The 18,932-nt window shown below is 48.3% G+C and overlaps 1 protein-coding gene across 13 annotated transcripts in view; it reads right to left on the bottom strand.

Moving 5' to 3' along the window:
- The window catches only part of PARD3 (par-3 family cell polarity regulator), a 475,858-nt gene that overhangs the window by 270,888 nt on the left and 186,038 nt on the right, over positions 1-18,932 (bottom strand). For all 13 annotated transcript variants that reach the window (XM_058669631.1, XM_058669628.1, XM_058669633.1 and 10 more), the window contains exons 4-5: positions 15,157-15,335; positions 1,106-1,237 (exon numbers count right to left, since the gene is read on the bottom strand). In XM_058669631.1, coding sequence (XP_058525614.1) covers positions 1,106-1,237; positions 15,157-15,335 — 311 coding nt within the window. The remainder of the gene's footprint in view (positions 1-1,105; positions 1,238-15,156; positions 15,336-18,932) is intronic.

Genomic DNA, 18,932 nt, shown 5'->3' with positions numbered 1-18,932 from the left:
TGGTAGGTTCCCAATTAGCTTCTCTCTCCCTTTCGGTCCCTCTACTCACCGCAGTCAAGTCCCTGCCTCCTCTTTCTGCGCACTTTATTAGCTGCAGTCAAGTGCGGGGACGTAAGAACAAAGCCACCTTACAATCTCGTATCTGCCAGTATTAAATGACAGTCTGCGGAGAGGCTGAAAGGAAACGAGTCTGGGTGCAAAGGAATTCCGACCTCAGAAAACACAGTCAAATATCCTTGTGGTGGAACTTAGGGCTATTTGGGGTTCTTGGGTCTCAGATAAGTCATCAGAAACCTTCTCACTGCAACATGACACCAACAGGTTCTGGGTTTTAAGCCCACCTGTCTACTTCTTAGACATCCCAAGACAAAATGGACTTGAGAACTAACCCACCGCTCCCCACCACACACACACACATGTCCTACCCTCTACCCCATGAAATGACTGAGTAGACAAACTTCTGAAAAGACGATTCTTTCTGGAATCACCCCATGACCTCATGTGGTTCTGGTTCAGATGCCTACGAGATTTATCACCTAGCTTCTGGTGGCAAAGGCAAAGCACACGACTGCTCCAACCGACAGGCCCCTGCCCCTTGCCAGGACACACCCCCATCCCACTCCTCCTGCTGCTCCCCTCCCCCCGCCCGCCAGTGAGAGCTGCCGAGAGACAAGCACACCAGGAGATGCCATGACAAAAACAAACCCACTGCAGGTACAGAAAAATCTAGGACTGTTCATATGTCCAGGTCAGGTGGCACCTATCCTATCCTGACCAGTGTTGTGGCACAGCGCATTATGCCACCTCCAACAACATGAGCATCCCATATGGGCACAGGTTCTGCAACCTCAGACCCTTTCAGCTACTGTGTCTGGAAGAACAGAGGCACTCTGGCAGTCCCCCAGGCCTCACTCATGGCCCACCACAGGCCTCAGCAACACCATCCCTAACTTGATGTCACACACATCAGATGTCCAGAGCAAATGCATCCTTTCACATCTACCAGATGAACGCTGAGGTGGAGCCTGGCAGGTGTGCGGCCCTCTTCATCACGGGAGCAATCCCTGTGGGGGTGAAGCCCAGGTGGACGGCTTCATCAGCTTACCTGCTCCTGCTTCTCCAACCACTTATCCACCATGGGGTGGCTGGCGCTCAAGGATGACCGTGCGTTGTCCCTCTGGAACTGGTGAGACCAGCTACTGGTGTCCCTGGGCAGGCTTCTATAGTTTTCATCTTTCTATTCAAGAAGAAACAAAGAAGAGATGGCTCATAAAAAGGAATCTTGCAAATCAGCTTTGGTTTTCAAAGGCAGCGGTATTGGTATTGAAGATATTGTTGCAAATGCACAAAGTCAGTTGACTGGGGACACTCCATCCACCGCAAGACTCAGAAATGCAACCAGGTGTAAGTCTACTGCCTGTGGCAGGTGGGGTGGGCTGTGCATGCACACCCACCACGAGGCTGAACGCTGCACCCATGATGGAGTAGAGGTTGCACACGCACCGTAAAAGCAAGACATATTTCTAAACAGGATTTTTACTTCTTTTCATTGCCATAATCACACTGTGAGATACCACCTATAATTCACCAAAAATGCTGAAAATACACAATGATCAAGGCCTACCGGATGCTTCTTTCACAAGAATAACAACTGGTAATAGCAACGAAGACATCACAAGGCACACCCACATCCCACAGCAGAATATCTGAGCTCATGTTCTGGCTCCACACCCCATCCAGCTTCCTGCTAATGCACACCTCAGCAGCCAGTTGATGGCTCAGGTGCACAGGCCCCAGTCCCTGCCACTCACATGGGAGAGTCTGATGGAGCTCCAGGTTCCTGGCTTCAATCCAACCCACGTCTGACCATCATAGGTATTCAGCAGTTAATCAGCACATGGCAGAATTCTTTTTTTTTTTTCTATTTTATTCTCTCTGCCTTTCAAACCAATAATTTAAAATTTTTAAATTAATGACTAAATTATAACAACTTTCTCTGGCTTTTGAGCTGTCAGGCTAAGAATAAAATGTGAAAGTCACGAGCAGGAGAGGAAGGCAGTCTTCAGACACTAAAGTCTCCCACACAAGATCAAGCAAAAATCATCTCCTCAGAGCCAGTGCTATGGTATAGCAAGTTACGGCACTGCCTGCAGGGCAGGCATCTCCTATGGGCTCCAGTTCAAGTCTCAGCTGCTCCAACCCAGCTCTTGCTAATGGCCAGGGAAAGCAGTGGAGGATGGCCCAGGTGCTTGGGTCCCTGCCCTCATGTGGGAGACCTGGAAGAAGTTCCTGGTCTTTGTGGCCAACTGTGGAGCAAAACAGCAGAAGAAAGCCTACTCTCTTGGTGTTCTTAACCCCTCGCTCTGGAATCTCTCAAAGAAATAAATCTTAAGAAAAAAATCCTTACTATCCATTCAACCCAATGACATCAGTTACCATGGTCAATACCCAAACTGTCATCTTCTATGCGCAGCACGATTATAAATATTAGATGCATGGCAGACGTATGCATTACACCCTAACTACATGGGCACTAAATATAGGCTGAATATCCCTTCTTCCGAAATGCTTGAGAACAGATGTAGCTTAAATTTCCGACTTAGGAAATTTTAGAATATGTACACGCAGAGAATGAAGTGTATTAGGAATGGGATGCTAATTTAAATATCAAATCATTTCTATTTCATCCACAAAGGGTCTTTAATAAATTCAGAAATGTGCATTATCAAATTCTTTTAAAAATTATTTTGTCCCAAATAAGCTTATCTTTAAGCCTCATTTTAATAAAAATTTTGAAAGTACCATGTTCACAACATACACAGAGCCTGAAGGTGAGACAGCGAGGGAAAGGTTGGGAGGTGCTGGGGAGTGAGCAAGAGAGCCAGCATGCAAGAGAACATGAGAGTGTTTCTATCGTTGACTTGCTAACTGATAACAGTCGTCTGGGCCAGGCCAAAGCAGGACCCAGAAGCTCCCTCAGGATCTCCCACGTTGAGTACAGGCCCCGGGCGCTTGAACCATCTTCCACTGCTTTCCCAGGAACAACAGAAAGGAACCAGGTAGGAAGTAGAGCAGGTGAGAATTGAACCAGTGCCCTTCAGGGACATACACAGTGGCTTAACTAGCTGCAGTAGGCCAGCCCTCAGAAGGCAGCTCCTTCTGCTATTTTCAGGGCACTTCCATTCTGACTACAATCTGACACAGGAGGGACTATGGGGAATTTTTCCATTTATTGTATCCAAATTCGCATGCACGAACAAAAGCTTTTTTTAATTTTGTTTTTTATTTCAGGTTTCAGATAATCAGGTTAAGGATGCACAATCCATTCAAACACAGAAACAAAAAATGTGCAGTTCAGTCACTTTGCCTGGTGCAGCCCTGTCTTCCTTCATAACAATAACACTGAAAAAGAAGTGACACTCCTGGATCTCTATCAAGAGGCTCGAGGATACCAAAGGCAGCACACACACCCCACACACACGCTCTGAGCCACTTACAAATACACACGCAACCATGGTCTTTTGTATGCTTTTACATAAAGCACTCACCGGAACAAAATAAAATCATCTCTGAAAACAGCAAAAACAAACCTTCCTACCAGAAAAACTTGATCCATTTCTGGTCTCTGCAGCTCGAGTGGCTGGAGTGCAGGGAATTACCAACTCCAACAGAACACAAATGGGTCACAGCCAAGTGTCACAACTGTCTAGTAACAGGACGAGGGGCTGGCCTGCTAAAGTGAACTAGGAAGGGCAGGGAAGGAAAAGAGGGGAGCGAGAGAGAAGGCGGAGACGGGGGAGAGGAGATAAGGGGAAGGAGGGAGGAGGAGGGATGGAGGGGAGGGAAGAGCAGGGCAAGTGGGCAGGAAATGAAGATGTCAGTTCTCACGGGGGGACACCTCACCTGAAAACCTGCACCTGCGACCAAGGGAGACACCCCTTTGTAGATACGCAGACAGCGCGCTATGGAGAGCCTCGAGAGGTCACTGAGCAAGCAGTGTGATGCTCAGCCTGGAGGCCTTGGCAAAGCCCAGTGCAATGAAGGCCTGTATGTGACCCTCAGTGCCACAGGCAAGACAAAGGTACCAACTCCGCACTGAGCAATGGTCATTTCACACAGCACCCTGAAAATTTTCCCTGCTGTGCCAGCTGGGGAGGGCAGGCCTGACCGCTTGGTTTTAACATCAGTGTTAAGCACTCCTCCTGACATCACTTGCAGAAGGCGAAGATCACATTGTGGGAAAAGTCCACGGGGAACTGGTCGCTTGCAGAAGGAAAAAACACCATTCCCAATTGAGGCCGCGTCATCTCCCATCCAGAGCTGGCTCTGTGGTCCTTGGCTGTGGACCCCTGGCTGGCCTCATCCTCCCCTTCCATGTCGTCCCCACAAGGTGTTGATCCAGCACAATCATCATACAAACACAGAGCATGTGTAGCCCCCCCACCCCCACAACACTCACTCACCCACCTGGAGCCCTTCCAAACCTGCGACTCCTGCAGAGAAACCCAGCCATCTTCCACACCCAGATAAGATGTCACTCACCCCTGGCAACATCCCTGCTGCCAGAACTCCTCTCCTGAGTTTGCAATGGGTGGGCTCAAATTTCCCTTTGGTGGTGCCTCTAACTTGTAATTCAGTTAACTTTTGAAATTGTGGTTTCCATGATCACAGGCAAGCACCAGGGCAGAAAGTCACCACTCAGCTTCAAGCCCAAACTCAGCAAGGTGGCCATACTGATGGCCTGGCTTCACCTTAATTACTGTGTATTTGTTTTCTTCCTTTTTGTCTGCTATCTGGCATGTCATCAGAACCCTGAAGTTTCCAAACAAACCCATTGCTAGGTTATTTCTACTGTGTGTTTCTTCAATGTGCTTTATTTTGGGGGGAGGGTGTTCAGTACACAGCTGTAGTTGCCACTCTTGCATCAGATGTCAAAACACCTGGGTTCAAGCCCTGGCTCCAGCTGCTGATGAATGTGCAGCCTGAGAAGCAGCAGGTGATGGCTGAGGTGCTGGGGCTGTTCCCATCACTCAAGTGACACCTCTGGATTAAGTTCCTTTGCCTGGCCCAGCTCTGGCTATTGTAGGCATTTAAGAAATGAATCAGCAGATGAAATATCTCTGTCTTCCTTCCGGATAAAAGCAAAACCATGCATATACATCAAAAACATATTTTCTCTGAAAAGTAACAGCTGCATCTTGCAGTTTCTGATGAACGTGTGTACTGAGATCGTGTGCCCACTACACTGAGTGCCACACCCACACCCTGCACCAGGCCAGGGCGGTGGCTGCTGAGTTTCCTCCATGTGCATGTCAGACATGGTGTATAACCTCCAGGTAAGTCAACCCTGACATGCCCCTCACAGACAGGGCATCATGGGACAATCACACCACAACTAATAGGACATGACCAAAAGCCCAGCCCTCTGGCACTTGGCCTAAAACACACTGTGACTCTGTGCCAAATCCAGACTCAGGTTTGAGACCTTCAGGGATCTGTTCATGCCAACTCACAGACACGTCACATGGCTGGCAGTAACACGCCATCTCCTCCACATTCCCCCTTGGCCTGGAGCTGGGATCAGGTTGCACACAGACAAAGCAGCATGTCTTGGGTGAAGGCACATGACACACCTCCCCTGGACATGGCCTCCCTCTGACACACATCTACCACACTGCACTGTGGGCTCAAACATGCCTCTGGGTACAAATGATCTCAATGCAATGTTCTTCTCTGTCTCTGGGAAAAATCTACACCCGTTTACGAGGGAAAACACTACTAGAAAAACAGTCAACACTGTTAAGATTTATTTTTCAAAACCTCCATTTGATGACTGAAGAGAAGCCCCTTTGTCAAGTTTTATCCCCACGTCTACCTACACTTGCAACAAGTGGGAGCAGCTTTGAAGAACCCAACCGCCCATCTGCATCGTTCATATCAGCTGATGCCTCCAGTCTTCACACTGCCACATGCCAAAGTCAGAGAAATCTCGCTCCAGACTTACACACTGCCAGTGGTACGAAGATGCAAAGACCATAATGACCACTGCACTTGAGAAGGAAGGGAAAGCATTTCTGATATCAGAATTTTATGTAAAAAAAAAAAATGCCATTAAGAACAGCTATTCCCTTCTTTTTATCTTATTATTATATATTTTTTAGTATATCTCAAAAGCAGAGGAATAAGAAAAAGAGAGAGAGAGGGAGAGAGAGAAACAGAGAAAGAAAGAGAGAGAGACATCTTTCATGCAGTGCTTCACTCCCTAAATGGCGTCAACCACCAGGCTGAAGCCAGGAGCCCTAATACTTGGGCCATCTTCTAGTGCTTTCACAGGGGTATCAGCAGGAGCTGGATCGTAAGCAGCACATCCAGGACATAAATGAGTATCCATATATGGGATGCTAGTAGTACAGGAGGTGGCTTTACTAGCTATGCCATAACATCACCTGGTTATCTCTCTGCTGATGATACACATGTGCACACGTGTGTGAGTACACACAGACACACACACACACACCACCCCCAAAATGGCTCTGATCCATACTGTTGCACGGGATACTCTGTCTCCCACCCAAAGCAGAGGCACCTGCCACAGTCCAGCTTTACTTCTTCTCTGAAGGGCCTCCCCACCATCAGATGTTGAAGTTCCAGCTGGGGTCAGGCTGTGCATTTTCACCTACAGGTTCCTGGCAAAGAATGAAAATCTCTTCCAGGGTAAGGGAAGCAAACTGTCTGCCATAAACATTCCTAAGCCAGGTACAATCTAATCAAAGGTGACGAGGCCCAGCATGAGACACGAGGTTGCTGCTGACACCCACCGAAGTGGCAGCTGAAGGCACCATCTCCAGGAAGCAGGTCTCCAATGGGTGTCGGAGCTTGTGGGAGCTCAAACCCACATGTCACAGGCAGCAGAGCTACTGAAAGGACAGTAACAGGAGTGACGAGCCTTTTGGGGTCAGCATCGAAAACCCGATTTTGTTTAGACCAGACTCCAGCAGTAATCAAATCTCTTAGCTAAAGAAGAAAACGGAAACAATGTCCTCAAACACAAAACACTCCAATTAATTTCACTTCTGCACCTTCCACGCATCTCACGCCATATCCGCCTGGGAGATGCTAACATTTTTAATTCACAGTAATTCATTTCATCCCTGCAAATGGGGTTAAAAAACATATTCAATACCTGCTTCATTGAAGTATTTTCAGAGTATCTAACCAGAGAGTCACCACAGCTATAGAAATGGGGACACACACAAGAACAAACACATGCAGCTTGCTTAACCAACAAATCTGTGGAACAGCAAATCTGTGGAAAAGCAAATCTACAGAGAGGAGGAAAGAAGGAGAGACACAGAGAAAGCTCTTCCATCCACTGGTTCACTCACCAAGTGGCCATATTGGTCAGAGCTGAGCTGATCCAAACCTGGAGCCAGCAACTACATACTTCTGGGTCTCGCACACAGGCGCAGGGTCCAAGCCTTTGGGCCGTCCTCCACTGCTTTCCCAGGCCACAGGCAGGGAGCCGGACAAGAAGCGGGGCACACCCAGGTCATGGATTGGCACCCATAGGGGATGTCATCACTCGCAGGGTGTGAACAAAATAAATCACTGCAACGGTCCAATGAGGGTCATAGTACTTGCTAGCATTTCAGACTGGAAGCGTCCACTCACGACACCTGTGGGGCCTCAGAAAACTTCTTATTTTGGAACATATCTTTAACAAAAAGAAACTTTTATTTATTTTTTTACAAGTTAGAGTTATAGAGACAGAAGACAACAGAGAGATCTATGTGCTAGTTCATTCTCCGAATGGAAGCAATGGCCAGGGTTGTGCTGATCTGAAGCCACAAGGCTCCTCCAGGTCTCCCAGATGGGTGCAGGGACTCAAGCACTTGGGCCATCCGCTGCCACTTTCCCAGGTACATTAGAGGGAGCTGGACTGGAAGTGGATGGCCCAAGTCCTTGGGACACTGTACCTACGATGGGAGATTAGGAAGAAGCTCCTGGCTCCTGGCCATTAGCAGCCACTTGGGGAGTGAACCAGCACACAAATGATCGTTCTCTCTGTCTCTCCTTCACTCTGTAAATCTTCATTAGAAATAAAAATAAATAAATCTTTTAAAAAAAACACACCACCACACTGGCATCATTCAATACTCGTTTGCTATTGTAAAAGATGAATCCATCCTTGTCACATTTTCCATCCTTCGATGCAAGCATCAACTGACCAGATGGATTAACAGAACAACTGAATAATTTCTGGGAGAAAAAAAAATCACTGTCCAACTCAGATTTCCCTTTCACCTTGACATTCCCCATTAACTATGAAATCTCCTCAAACAGCAAACCACCATACAGAGGCAGTGTCAGACAAACAGCAAACTTTGTTTCCACCAACTCTGGTCTTACTCTACACTCTCCTACCATGAATCCTGTGTGACAGTCACGTCTCTAAACGACAACTGAACGGGAAGCATTTGCCATGAGGAAACTGGTGACACACGCTCTAACGAACCAATCAGAGTCTCTCCCAGCCAGGCTCATTAACGGTAGAAAAGCAGGGCCTCTGATGAGAATATTAACACTCAAGGAAACTAGTCTTGCTCCACAAACTCTGACAGAACACTGGAATATTGCAGAAAGAGACACTGGGGGAACCTTTTGAGTAGCATCTATGGAGTAAAAGCATCCGTGCACTCTGGGATGTGGAATATTTGTTAAGAACACAGAATCTGGGGCCAGCACAGTGGTATAGCAAGCCTAAAGCACATTCCATATGGGAGCTAGTTTGTACCCTGGTTGCTCCACTATAGATTTAACCAGTTTGTGTTCTAGCTATTCCATATCAGATCCCTGCAAATGGCCTGGGGGAGCCAGGGGAAGATGGCCCTAGTGCTTGGGCCCCTGCACCCACGTGGCAAGACCGAGAAATTCCTGGCTTGTGGCTTCAGCCTAGCTCAGTCCTGATCACTGTGCCCATATAAGGAGTGAACCAGAAGATTGAAGCCATCTCGCTCTCTCCCTCTGTCTTCCTCTTTCTCCCTCTCTCTCCCTCTGTCTTTCTCTTTCTCCCTCTCTCTCTCTCCCTGCCTTTCAGGCACACAAAATAAATCCTTACATTAGAAAAAAAAAAGGTACAGACTTTGGAGATGGGCAGTTATGCTCATGCTACAACTCTGGGATTTATACGCTAACTCAATGAACAGCGAGGTAAGTTACTGAAACTTCCAGGCTCCACAGGCAAAGGCACATGGTATGGTATTACACAGACCTAAACCTGAGAAGGTAATGACATCTATTAATTTGAAAGACAGAATTAGAAAGACAGACAGATAGGCCCTTTAATACTTCCACATCCAAATGGCTGCAACAGCTGGAGCTGGGGCAGGCAGGTGCCAGTATCTTCATCGGGGCCTCCCACTAAAGCAGAGACCCACATACTTGGAACATCCTCCACTGTTTGCCCAGGTGCAGGCAGCTTGGTCAGAAGTGGAACTGCCAGGCCTGGATTGGTAAGCACGTGGACGATGACACTGCAGGTGGTAGCAATGCCAGCCCCGAGAGGATGGTTAGATGAGGTGACATATATCACAGCTAAAAACACACAGTGCCCACTAAGACAGTTTGGGTCTGATGACACAGAAATATTGAAAACTCAGAACACATTTAATGCAAAGCCACAATACACAGACAGAAATCAATTCAATCCCAGCATATGCAAATCCTGACTGGGCCGCATTCTTCCCAAGATAGTCAGAATGGTAGGCAAGAGGAAGAATCCACAGTAAAACCATGGACAGGCAAGGCCAGACGCCGGGTGCCCCATGGACAGGCAAGGCCAGATGCTGGGTACCCCATGGACAGGCAAGGCCAGATGCTGGGTGCCCCATAGACAGGCAAGGTCAGACGCCAGGTGCCCCATGGACAGGCAAGGCCAGACGCCGGGTGCCCCATTGCCAAGGAGCCCTCTAACCCTTCCCAGAGCCTGAGGGACTGTGCTGACCTTTGCCACTGAGAGATGGTGACAAATCCATGACAGAAACCGATGTGAAGATGACAGCAAGTACAGAGGTGACTGTGGTGCAGGCCAGGTGTGTCCTGAGCTGTGTATGTCACTGGCATCGCAGAAATGGCCTAACTCAGGCCCAGAACCAACCACCTGATGGTTTCCGCATCCTCCTCACATCTGCTCAGGGCTTTCTACATCTTTTCCTCCTCTAGAGCTTATGCAAAGCAATCACCACCACTTTTCAGCAACATCCCACCTTCCCACTGAAGTAATCCCACTTCGGGTATCTTGTCTCTAAGACTCAGAGACATCAACATTAATGGATATATTAAGCACAATCTCTGAAGGCCACATCCAAAGGTTACATTTAAGAGCAAACAAAACGGGCAAAGATACAAATGTCAAACGACAGAGAAATCATCCCACACAGTTAGCCAATGCCAGCTCCAAGAAAATGAGCACACAAATGCAATACCGAGTGGGAGGATGGGGTGGAGTGCTAAACAGGAATCCAGAAAAACCATCTGATGAAACAGAACCAGCATCAGTACCAAGGACAGTGGAGCTGAGCAGATGTCCTGAGGCTAAAGTGCCACAACCTCAAACCTACTCGCCGTTCCATTCCCGCAGGATCTGGCTCCTGCTTTGGAGTTTTCCCACCGCCACTGATGCAAACAGCAAGCACTGAAATTACCAGGAGACAGACAGTGTTTCAAGATCCTTCAGACATACCCTAAGAGACGTTTGTAACAACAATTTTCTAAATTTGGAAGATCTCTCATTGCCAAGAGAAAGCTAAATGAGACAACGGAGACCCCATCTCTCCCAGAAAGATACAAGAGCCCTGGGTACTGGAAAGATACCAAACCCAAGCTGAGAAATCAAACCAGCAACAACAAGCCCAGGGGGTAAGCAGGGAGTCCAAGGTCCCCTTTACCAATACAAATTTAAAAATAAGAAAGGCTAAGGATGCCAACACTGTTTCCCGTGATCGCCTTCTTCCTGTTCCCTCGGCAGGATCAGCATGCATCCACCTGTGCGGGCTGAGGAGAGGGAGACAGGCGGAGGAAGGCAATCTAGAAAGAGGGGTTCCTGGTTTTTACACTGGGAGTGCCCAACCAGCTGTTCATGGCAATGTTGGTTGAGGAGGGTGCTGCTGGATGACCTGTGTACAGGAAGCCTATGCTTGGGCCTGGGATGATAGCCCAGTGGCTAAATCCTCGCCTTGCATGTGCCACGCTACCATATAAGTACAAGTTCATGTCCTGGTTGCTCCAGTTCCCATCCAGCTCCCTTTACTACTGGTCTGGGAAAGTAGTAAAGAATGGTCCAAAGCCTCGGGACCCTGCACCCACGTGGGAGACTGGGAAAAAGCTCTGAGACCCTGGCTCCTTATCAGCCCAGCTCTAGCTGTTGCAACCACTTGAAGAATGAACCAATGGACAAAAGATCTTTATGTCTTCTCTCTGTGTATCTGCCTTTTTAATGAAAAAAAAAATTTTTTTTAAAGGAAGGAAGCAAGCCAGCCAGCCAACCAGCCAGCCAGCTTACCCTTGTCAGGATGTGAACAACAGAAACATGAAAAGCAACCACAGAGAACACCCAGCAAAGCCGAGACTGCCCTAGCCATCACCACTTCTCCAATGACAAACAAAGAAAACTAAGAAGCCCACAGACCCCTGGCCAGCATGGCCTCACTACCAGCTATCCACCTACACGGCCCTAACACCCCATCAGCTAGGGAAGGGTGGTTGGGATTCCAGCCAGGGAAGACCCCAGCTCTTGCTGACAGTTTTCAAAGCAGGGGGTGGAGGCGGAGATGAGGAGGATCCCCAGCCCAGGAGTGAAGTGTATCAGAATGCAACATGCCTGCTGGCAGTGACAGAGTTAGCATTATCCCACCACAGGCTGGAAAGCCACGAAGCACTGTGCTGTGCCATGAGCCTTCACAGCAACCCAGAGATCACTGGGTCAGAAGAACACAGACACTGAATTCACTTCTTCCCAAGACTTTACACAGAAAACCTCAGCCACCTGACAGTACCATCTTAAAATGACCCAGCATAGGTGTGCTCTGGTGCACCAAGTGGAAAAGTAAACTTCATGCCTTGTGCCTCATCAGCAGGTCCGCTTACTGTGCGCTGCGCCACTGCACACAGGGAACACTAGAAGCCTGGTGGTAACTGGAAATAAGGTCATATTTAATCAGCCACAAACATATAAAAAGCTCTGAGGCTAATGCAAACAGCACGCGCTTCAGGAAAACATCCAAGTAAGATACTTGAAAAGCCACAGAAAATGTGTAGGACCAATTCGTTACACATTAAGCTGCATGTTGTAAATGTGCTTAATTTCATCTAGACATGGCTGAGCATGGAGTTCAATGCCTCCGTGTAGTAACATACAGGCAGTCAGCTACCTGTAACACTATACTGCACAGGAAAGAAGCTTACTGAATATGCAACAGTTTTCGAAAACAATATTATATTTAAGGATGTCTTACAACATTCAGAAAATGAAAACCATGAAAACATTAAAGTACTTCAAGAAGTTGAGAGAAAAATGTGCACTATGAAAAAAATTCTGTATAGATTTCAAACATTTTTCAAAGCAAAATAAGCTTAATGTTAATGTTTTTTAACCTGAAAGATTTACAAAAAGAGAGGAGGGAGAAACAAAGATTTTTTTTTTCCGTCTGCAGGCTCACTCTTCAGATGATAGCCATACACAAGAATGGGTCAGGCCAAAGCCACAACAGCATTCAGGTCTCCCACAGGGGTGGCAGGTCTCCTCCAGGAGTGGCAGGGCCCAAACCCTTGTCTCAGGCCTCTTGCAGGGAATTGGATTAGAAGTGGAGCAGACTGAGCCCGGCACGATAGCATAGAGGCTAAAGTCCTCATCTTGCATGCGCCGGGATCCCATATGGGCACCAGTTCTAATCCCAGCAGCCCTGCTTCCCATCCAGCTCCCTGCCTGTGGCCTGGGAAAGCAGTCAAGGAAGGCCCAAAGCCTTGGGACCCTGCACCCGCGTGGGAGACCCGGAAGGGCTCTTGGCTCCTGGCTTCAGATTGGCTCAGCTCCAGCCGTTGTGGCCGCTTGGGGAGGGAACCATCAGACAGAAGATCTTCCTCTCCATCTCTCCTCCTCTCTGTACATCTGTCTTTCCAATAAAAATAAATAAATCTTAAAAATAAAAAAACAAGTGGAGCAGACAGACATACATTGGTGCGCCTGTGGGATGTTGGTGTCACAGGAAGCAAACCCCTGAACTTAACAAGCAACAACATTTTCCAGCCCTTGTACAGCGGTCTACTAGTGGCAGAATGCTAAATTCTAGGAGATACAACAACAGAGTATTTCTGCATTCCTGCAAAACACTGTCTTAACATGATTCACAGCAGGGTGAATATCCCTTGTGATACGGGAAAGATGTGCAAACAACCACCATATAAACCTGAAGACACAGCAGGACTCCAATTCCGTGTGTGTGTGTGAGAGAGAGAGAGCGAGCAAATCAGAGAGCTAGCACACATTATTGCTGGCTCTTGGTTGCAGGGATGGAGAGTTGATGGCTTCATGTGGACCTATTCTACCAGCGGGCAGTGGTCACTACATCTCTCCTGGAGCCCTCTGTCCTCTGCTGCTCTCAGGGCTAGAGTCCCCGGCTTCGCTTCCTGGATGTCCGACCACCTCTCTGTTGCATTCCACCCTTTCCAGCTGCCTGGGGAGTGAGACACAGGCCCTTTTCCTGGGCTGCGATAGCTGGCAGGAAGAGGCAGAGAAGTCAATTTTAGGGATTGCATGGTGGGGACAGTTAATGTCTGTTTTCTCCTTTACGTTAGAATCAGGATCTGGCTGTTGGCAATGAACCTGCCTGACTCACACACCTGAGACACTGGATGTGCAAAAAGAAAAGCAATCCCCTGAGGACTCTGGTGCAGTGGACAAGCTTGCTGAGATGAATCTGCCTCAAGAGCCAACCTTTATGAACATCTACACCCACATGGTCCATTACAGTGAATGTCACCAGACCTTCCCTGCATCTGTCTACTGCATAACAAAGTCCTCTGAAGTTCCGAGCTAATCCAACTTGAGGTGCCCTCCAGGGTCTTTGTGGACTCCCTCATAACAGAACACTTAGGGCAGTGGATGTGACATTAAATCCCTAGCCCCAGAAGGGACACCTTAAAATGTCCTCCACTTCTTTCCAGATTCTCTTCTGCTTAACTTGACAGATCTCAAGTACGTCTGTCTGCTTGAATGATACAAGGGAGAGTTTCTTCCAATGTAGAACAAGGCTCGATTTAGACGTAAACAATAAGTCAGACAAATATCAAGATATACCCAAGCTGATGGTAACACACATGGGTCTCCCAATACTTCATGATACTCCTTGTACACAGAACAATGTTTATTAATTTCATGCCACAGATTAAGCCTCTGCACCACGAATTCAGCCAAGAGCCAACACCACATGGAAATCATTGGGAAAGGGGCTGAAGCGGGTGACAAGGGTTCCAGGAACAACAGGCATCAGAAAGTATTAGCACCCATTTCTACAAAGACAACCCGAGCTAAAGTTAGGCAGATGGACCACATTAGGTCAAGGAAGAAAAATGGCATTAAACCCAGACAAGTACATTTACATTTCATCAGGAGACTCAGAGATGAAGTTATCTAACGGGAAGCTAGGATCAAGGACCAGGACGCCTGAACCATCGATAATGCCTTCAGGTCCCCAGCAAGTGAGCAGGAACACCTACTCGCCCCTGCAGGGACATACAAGCAACAATCAGATGGGTGCCTGGGAGACATGGCAGGAGAGAGGTTTCACAGCACACACACCTTCATGGTGACGCTCAGAAGGCTGGAGCACAGGCAGAGCACAGCAAATGAAAGTGCAATCCTAAACAGCAGGGACCTGAACCTGGCTATACAAGTGGCCCCTAGACAGGAAGCCATGGGGGCCCATGGCCTGCCCCAGCGTTAAGACCATTATCATCTCCAAAACCCAGGAGGGAGTGAGGTAGATAGAACAAGCAGGTGTGGGAGCTCACATCCCTGATACAGGACAGAAGGGCAGAGGGGTAGAGCTGGCAGGTGTGGAGTCACGCCCCTGATACAGCAAAGGAGAGTGGGGGGCTCACCTTCCTGTCGCAGGTGTTGGGGCCACTGGATGGGCTCTGCTTGAGGAAGCCAGCTGTGGTGGACCAGCGGGTGGGATTTTTCCTGGAGGGTTCCTCAGAGGAGAAGTGGTTGTCGCTGAACGAGGTGGAAAGGCCCACAAGGGCGGGGTCACTGCTCCGGCGTACGTGGAGAGGCATATCTGGAAGTAGGAAAGCACATGGTTTAGCACACAAGGAAGGAATCGCAAAACTGAAGGCAGGATCAGTGAAGCTGGGTCCCAGAAACCTGAAAGCTCTCCTCCGAGGGTCAATGGGCCTTCACTGGGAATATGCACTGCACACGTTCCTTGGATGACCACAGCCACAGCAGACATTCCGTGAACAGACCACAGTCACAGTGGGGATCTCACGGACGGACGGACGAACGGACGGACGAACGGCCACGACAGGGATCCCCGGACAGACCAGGGCCATGGTAGGAATCCCACACACAGACCAGGGCATCAGCAGGGATCATGGACAGACCATGGCAACAGTGGGGATCCCACAGACAGACCTCGGCCACAGAAGGGATCCCATGGACAGACCACTGTCTCCCCAGCACTGTAGAGAGACTTAACACAGATGCCAACCAACAAAACTACAACAGTGTATCGCAAAACTACTGGACAACAGAGTTGGAGGGTAAGTTTAGTTCTGTTCCAAACAAGGCTACAATCTGCACCTGGCTTCCTCTTGACATACATGTTCTATGGAACGTTTGAAGAACACCTCCCTCAACACCTCATATGCACAGATTTGCAAATTTGGGGCACCACAAGAAATTTATTTTAATTCCACGTCCCAGGAACTTGAACGAGTCTCTTACTATGCGGTGCTGTGGCACTGAGGCCAAGCTGCCACCTGCAGTGCCAGCATTGCATGTGAGTTCCAGTTGCTGCCCATCCGTCCAGCTCCCTGCTACTGGGCTGAGAAACAGCAGAGAACGGTCCAATGCTTGGATCTTGCATTCCGTGTACGAGACTTGGAAGAAGCTCCTGGCTCTTCCATCGTGGCTGTGGCCTGGTCCAGCTGCAACCAATGTAGCCATTTGGGGAGTGAGCCTACCAATGCAAGATCTCTTTCCTACTCCTGAACTTGTCTTTCAAGCAAACAAAAAAAAAGAACCTGAAAATGTGTTACTCAGTAATTTTTCAATAAGATATTATTAGAAAAGCATGAAGCAAAAGCACCATCTATTCACCTTATGATGAAGAAAATCTCAAATATAGTAAAAGTACAGATTTTTCTGTCATGTAATCAAGTTAGATGAAAGACAGTATTTGAGCCACTCCACTCACAAACCAGAGTCTGCATGTACACACTCTGATAAAATCAGTAACAAGCTCAGGCAAGCATTTGTATTGGCAGCACCAAGAACATCTGGGCAGAGAGGAGCAAACAGGAAAGAGACAGAAATACCAAACTCAGACACAAGTTTGCAACATCTCTGAAGGTACATTCCCTTTATTGGTAACTAACAGAAAACACTCAAAGACTCGGATGACACAAAAGGTAAAAGAAATGAAATGCTGAGTCATGTTGTCTGAAGGTAGGATACAAAGAAATACATTCACAACAGCAAACCTGCCTCAACAGCAGTGTCAGTGAAAAAGTGGAGCCTACACTGACTGTGTGGCATTAGTACTGATGGCAGTACTACGAGCTAGCAGAAACCTTACATGCAATCTCCACATGGCAGATACAGCTGTGCCTGGTGACCCCAGCAGCCCATGCAGGCACGGCTTCACGTTCTAGCAGCTCCATGTGCCATCAGGCCGCTTGCTCACAGCCTGAAGATGGCTCAAGTGCTTGCGTTCCTGGCACCCACATGGGAAACCTGGATGAAGGTCCTGGCTCCTGCATCTGGCCTGGCCTTCAGAGGCATCTGAACTGTCCCAGTGGGTGAAAAACTTCCGACATATGTAACTGCCTTTCAAATGAACAGAGTAAATCTTTATTTAAAAAAAAAAATCTGTGTAGTGGGCTTGGTGTGATGGCTCAGTAGCTAAAATCATCACCTTGCACGCATCAGGATCCCATATGAACACCAGGTCATGTCTCAGCTGCTCCACTACCCAACCAGCTCCCTCCTTGTGGCCTGGGAAATCAGCAGACAATGGTCCAAATTCTTGGGAGCCTGCACCCACGTGGGAGACCAGGACGAAGCTCCTGGATCTTGGCTCCAGATCAGTGTAGCTCTGACCATTGCGGCCACTTGGACAGTGAATCAGTGAAGGGAAGATCTTTTTTCTCTGTATCTCCTTCTCCCTGTACAGTGGCAGCAGCCTGGTCAGTTGCTACCTGTGATACAACCATGCCATACAGGAGCACCTAGTTGAGTCTCAACTGTTTCACTTCCGAACCAGTTCCTTGCTAATGGGCTTGGGAAAAGCGGCAGCAGATGGCCCCAGTGCTTGGGCCCCTGCCACCTGCTTCTCCCCACGTGGGAGCCTTGGATGGCATACCAGACTCCTGGCTGGGGCCTCCTGATGACTTGTGGTTGCAGTCATTTGGGGAGTGAATCGATGGACAGATGATCTTTTCTTCTGTCACGTTCCCCTCCAAATAAGTAAATAAATCTGTGTTAAGATCACAATACTCTTCCTACAAGGAAAGTTCTCCACCAAGAGGGGGGAAAAGTAATTCCCAGAGTCATTAAATGAAAAATATAATCACAAAGGTAACAACTTGGGGGGGGGGGAGGGACAGAGAGAGAGCTCAATTACACCGGATAATTACAGACAATTACAATACTGTTAAAAAGGTCGTTAACTGTTCAGTTGTTAGACAACTCTGAAGCACCTCACCGTGTGTGTGTGTGTGTGTGTGTGTGTGTGTGTGTGTTTGCGCGCCTGCTTGCAGGGAGCCGAGGCGAAGCAACACTACCAGCACACAGGAGAAGACTGGTGTACTGATGCACACAAAGGACCTAATCTTTCACCAAGCATGTGCAAGTACACTCCAAACCGCAAAGAAACTCAGGTCTCATGGGATCCCCACCACCACCCTCTGCTTCTGCCCCCCAGCCCAGGTTTGCTTGCCACTAGCAAACAGCTTGCTCTCCTTGAGTCTGAAATGTCCCCAGGGGAAAACATGACAAACACACACACACAGTTTCGATGAGATAAATAATTAGGACCATCATCTTCTGACAAGCACACTGTGTTCATCTGTTAGTCGGAAACAGATGAAAATAATGAGTATTTGCCTTGATGGATCTGCAGCTTGCATGTGGGGGAGGCAGGCATTTACATCAAAGGGCAATACCGGGGCAGGCATGTGGCTGAGCCCAGACGCCAACACGTGGGAACCCCACCTGCCGGGGAGGGCTGGGTCAGTGCCACCGTCTCCAAACCAGCTGATGTGATGCGCAATCTGAGAGGCAGCAGTAATGGCCTTTGATGCCCCCGGGAGACTTGGATTGATGGCTGCACTCAGGCATTTACCTGACCTAGCCCCGGCCTTTGGAGGCTTTGGGAAATAAACTAGCAAATGGGGAGATCTCTCTGTGTGAGTCTCTCTTACTCTGTGTGTCTCTTTCAAACATTTTTTTTTTTAATGACAACATAAAGGACACACCCAAGGAAGTTTCCATTATGTAGCCTTCCTCCAGTTCCTCTTTCTTCTTGCTAAAACTGATACACAGGTCCAGTGCTAGGGTAATAACATCACCTGCAATGCTAACACTCCACGTAGCTACGGGTTCAAGTCCGGGATGCTCCACTCCCATCCAGCTCCCTGCTAACACACCTGCA

This window comes from Ochotona princeps, chromosome 10 (genome assembly GCF_030435755.1).
Source record: "Ochotona princeps isolate mOchPri1 chromosome 10, mOchPri1.hap1, whole genome shotgun sequence".
Lineage (NCBI taxonomy): Eukaryota > Metazoa > Chordata > Mammalia > Lagomorpha > Ochotonidae > Ochotona > Ochotona princeps.
Note: the sequence above shows the minus strand (reverse complement) of the source record. Positions and strands in the feature narration are given on the sequence as shown.